Source organism: Morone saxatilis, unplaced genomic scaffold, assembly GCF_004916995.1.
Source record: "Morone saxatilis isolate NCDOM2014 unplaced genomic scaffold, NCSU_SB_2.0 Contig6, whole genome shotgun sequence".
NCBI lineage: Eukaryota > Metazoa > Chordata > Actinopteri > Moronidae > Morone > Morone saxatilis.
Genome location: NW_023340206.1, coordinates 2,688,834 through 2,693,350, shown reverse-complemented (window position 1 = coordinate 2,693,350; position 4,517 = coordinate 2,688,834). Strand labels below are relative to the sequence as shown.

At 41.0% G+C, this 4,517-nt stretch overlaps 1 protein-coding gene across 1 annotated transcript; it reads right to left on the bottom strand.

Moving 5' to 3' along the window:
• Positions 1–932: 932 nt before the first annotated feature.
• spp2 (secreted phosphoprotein 2) lies at positions 933–2,947 on the bottom strand. Its single transcript, XM_035677815.1, has 6 exons — positions 2,856–2,947; positions 2,650–2,777; positions 2,381–2,503; positions 1,533–1,652; positions 1,274–1,322; positions 933–1,042 (listed from the first exon to the last, which is right to left on the bottom strand). Exons 1-6 carry the CDS (start codon positions 2,905–2,907, stop codon positions 933–935), a joined length of 582 nt encoding a protein of 193 aa, XP_035533708.1. The 5' UTR covers positions 2,908–2,947.
• Between the last annotated feature and the right edge of the window lie 1,570 nt (positions 2,948–4,517).

The following is a 4,517-nucleotide window of genomic DNA, read 5'->3' as shown; positions in this document are numbered from 1 at the left end:
GACCGCGTCTGAAAAGATGTGCCCGTTAATGTACAGACCATAAAATCAGTGTAGTGCAACAACAGAAATCATCTGACGGGCATTAGACGAGATGTTGCTTTGTGTGTCTATCGGGTGTTCTTTCGGGTGCCATTACTGCTTCAACCCTTTCTCTTGATTTTTGTACCTACGGGGGGGGCCGGGGGGAGGCCGGATCATCGGGTTCATGAAGGGTTTTAATTTCCAGCAGCAATGCCTTCGTTTTTAGGGTGCTAGCGCTGTCCTTCAACTCAATCTCAACGTGTCCGTGTGTGCCAGGATGACATATCATACATATTTCAGACCATTTCAAACTGGTTTTAAATTGCAGTGTTTAAGTGTGTGCAGCGTAAATGGTTTCAGAGAGCTTATCATGAAGATGGTATAGCCCTGTTTTTAACATCCCACTCAGCTGCAGCGGTTTTGATTGCCACTTGAAGGCAGCGTGCCATTTCTTATAACTGAATATCATTGTCCTCGACAGGATGTTTGCTACAGTACAGTATGTAAGTTATTGATGTGCTGATGTGAACATGTGGGGCCGAGTGAAATGAAGAAAAATGGTTGCAGATAGAGTAAACGTGTCCTCTTGCATTTAAACTGAAAACCACAATATAAATGTTCAAACCAGACGTCTCAGAGTCCTCTTTTGTTGAAGTGATGTGGGGCATGTGTTGCTGGGAAGATCTTTATTTAATGCAATGCATCAGTCAGTACACATGATTAAAATGGTTACAGTGTTTGTTTTGTTGGTGAACCTCTCACTCCCTCTAGTGGTCGCATCCCTTACTACACTAAGAAAAGACTCATTTTGTTTAGATTAACACTGCATTCAGGACAAATAGGATCACAAAAAGACCAAAACCATGTGCAAATTAGTTTTTTTTAATGGTGTCATCTGATGAGCTGAACTTTCACACCAGGTAGTTGGTGAAAGTGTCCCCTCTGGGCCGGACCTCCACTGTCTGACGGTGGAGGGAGCGATCATTCTGGACGGGTGGGGAAGTTGCAGGAGGAGCTGGGACTGTTGGAAGATGGTGGGGCTCTGGTCAGTTAACATGCACTGAATGTCACTTTGGTGAATGCATACTAAAATACTGAGGGCAGGCCCTATGGATATTTGAAAACCTTCAGTATCATCTTTATTTTTTTAAATAAAAATACATTTAATAATGATTGAGACACAATTTTATTTCAGTAAAAAAACCTTCAGTAACGGATTGCACTTCACCATCACAAGTTAAAACGTGTTTACCTCCGTTTGCAGACGGGATATGGAACTGGTGTCTCCCTCTTGAGAACATCTGTGGAATCAAAGCTTTGACATTATTCACATGCACTATATATCCCATTATTTTGTTGTTTAAGTTAATTGGAAAGCCTGATATAATATTTCCCTTTTTGAAGCCAATATAATTAGCTGTCACTTAAAATGGAAAATTAGCTTGGGAAACTAGAAAGAAACTGACAGGACTGCTATTCTCCCCCATCATCCCTCCCCTCAGCTTCCTCACCTTCTCACTGGACTCTGAGCTGGACTCTGAGCTGGAGCTCCCGTCGTTGCCGCATCTGAGAGAAACCAACTGTGTCGAGGTGGCCGACATTCTGACCCGACTGAAGCAGGCGAAGGATCGCTGAGGTGATCGAAGCCAAACGAGAAAAGGACGGTGTTTTTAATAGTCTGCATAATGCAAATATCTCTCCATATTCGTTACAGCTATTTTAGTTTCATTAGGATCACTGTCCCTGATGCATCATGGCAGATTTGATCAACACACACACTGTTCCAGTAAATCTGTGCCAATGCAAACAGTGGGCTGCATCAGTGTGTCAACATGTGGCCTACCCAGAACTGAGATATCAGGCCTTCACAGTCTCCAAGCAACTGAATACAGATACTTCAAATGAGAACAGTTTTCTCTAAGCTTTTTACTTTTTGTTGTATTCTGCGTTATGCAACCACCCTGTAGCATAAAACTAAACAGAATAAAACCATAATAAGATGTAATTCAGGTTATTTTTAACCTCTGGCGACATTAAAGATCTCCAGATGTGTTAAGACGTGTATACAAGTAGTCAAAAATTATAGTTTCAACATTAAAATCCTTATAAAGGCATCTACTCCTTCTACCTCATTAAAAATTCATCACTTGTATTTACATACTGGACCAGGATTGTGATGTCACAAATCCTGCTCGTGGGCCCCGCCCCTTACAATCAGATTTTGAAACTTATCACTCTCGCAGATGAATGTTGAAAACATCCTTTAGTGTCAAAACTCTACATACATCATTCAACCAGCACACTGTAGGAACGAAAAGAAACACTGATTTTTGAGGGAGGGGGACTTTAAGTGTCTCACCACGAAGAAACCAGGTCTGAAGGCGCATGTCAGGGGGTCGCTTCCGGAAGACTTTGCACACTGCGTCTCTTTAATGCCAAATGTCATCAGCAGGTCAACGGTGTTCAGGCCCATTGGAATAACCTGTCAATACATGTGAATGTTTGTAAGAATCCCACAAATACCACACATCCAGTTCTACTGCTATACTGCAAACGGCATCCACTGCAGCTATTACTCCACAAACATGAAACAGCAGCAAGTTATCATATCCTAATGTGCAGACTCACCCTTGTGACAGAGCCTCGAGTCACCCGGTAAAGATGGCTGACGGCGTACACAGAGTTGACCTCTGCCAGCGATGTTCCAAGACCCCTGTCTGCCAGAGACTCCAGCTCAGAGTTGTACAGCGGGATTCCTGCAAGGTCAGAGGACAGAGATGTACAGAGTCAGTGACCCCACTTACTGTGTCCCTTTAGTGCAGAGAACCACTTACCTGAGCAACCCAGAGACTGCAGCAGGGCCAAGAGAAGCACGTAGGATTTCATCTTGACTAGCACCAAACCAACGTACCTCACTCATCGTTTACCCATCGTTTACCTCCCTATAAATATGTTCAGCTCCACCTCTTACCCTCCATAACCCCTAAAAACCCCTCCCTCCCCCGGCTGTCTGCCTTGTTTCCTTCACGCAATAGCTGTTAACCTTTGTCCAGCACTATTGATCCCAGGGTGATGTGCAGAATTAAATGTGCACATGATCAAATTCAGACATTTGATGCACTCTCAGACTGGTTTGATGAAGATCATAAATCTGACTGTTGTTCATGAGTTAAATTCAATTTATTTAGCTGCTTCTTTAGGCAAGTTTGGACTTTACATTAATGATTTTATTAGTTTAAATCGATATAAATATCAATGTGCACAGAAAATCAAATTTCATTTAAGATTTTTCACTTTTTTTTATACATCAAAAGTTTTATCACTTAACACTGAGTCACTATAAAGCCAATGTTTTGGCAGATGTATTATCATCATTAGTATTTAAAATGAGAATTAGTCGACTCACACAAACTAAATCTGCAGTAATTTTGATAGTCAGTTTATCTTTTATGTTGTTTTAAACAAGAAATACCAAGAACTCACTGGTTTCAGCTCAAATGTGAATATTTGCTGCTTTTCTTCTTCTATAGTTTGATTTGGGTTTTGTTGGTCAGACAGCATTTCTCTATCTGTCTGAGTTGATGAGAGACCCAAATAGATTCTGGTAACACATCTGTTAATGGAGGTAAACATAAATGATCTGTTGATTTGGTAACCCCCGACGATTGTCTATGGACGGTAAACATAAATGATCTGTTGATTTATTATTTATGAACACAGTCAAATTTTAATGATAATAATAATGTTCTAATCTATTTTATTATTAAAGCCCCCCCTCCACTCAGAAACAAGTTCCCTGCTCTTCCTACAGTGTGATGTTTAAATGATGTCTGTGAGTTTGACACTAGAAGGATGTTTTCACATTCATCTGCTGAGAATGGAAAGTTTCTCTGAGCTCACTGAAAATCAGATTTTAAGAGATGGGGCCTACGAGCATAATTTGTGACATCACAAGTAGTCTGGAGGTCAATCCTGGCCACTGAATCCCAAATTGCATTGGTAGCTCGCTGCCATCTGTGTGTGTGAATGGGTGAATGAGAGGCAAACTGTCCCCTCTACGTCCCATCCGTCTGCAAATAATCCTGTTTAAAATGAGCAGATAATGACAACAAACGGACTTCCATGAAGTATGACAAATCGTTTTTTTCCATGAAGCGGTGTTGGTCTTTGTCCCGGCTCTGCGAAGCTCCTTTTGGTCTCCTTCCTCTGGACTCTATCTGCTGCAGCGCATTTCAACATCAGCAATCCTCTGCTACTGTCGGCCAAATCAAACAGTTGTTGGGTGTAACTTCCTCTAATACGGTTTATTTAGCAGTACAGCAATTTCTGAACGCAACAGTAACTCTCTCTCATCATGTGTTTATTACATTCAATATCAAAAATACTTCACATTTGGTGCATGAAGAGAATTCTAGTTGTTGTAAACAATAAATATGTTTCTGTTTAATATCTTGAGTCCTGTTATCACTGTATTACATACAGTACATCTCTTTTTA

What these genes read in the sequence shown, in the direction of transcription:
- spp2 (XM_035677815.1), bottom strand. Translation starts at nt 2,907, where the DNA reads ATGAAATCCTACGTGCTTCTCTTGGCCCTGCTGCAGTCTCTGGGTTGC. An exon ending in CTCGAGGCTCTGTCACAAGG is followed by an intron (nt 2,504 to 2,649) that starts GTGAGTCTGCAC and finishes ATGTATTGACAG; the next exon opens with GTTATTCCAATGGGCCTGAA. An exon ending in GCTCAGAGTCCAGTGAGAAG is followed by an intron (nt 1,323 to 1,532) that starts GTGAGGAAGCTG and finishes TTGATTCCACAG; the next exon opens with ATGTTCTCAAGAGGGAGACA.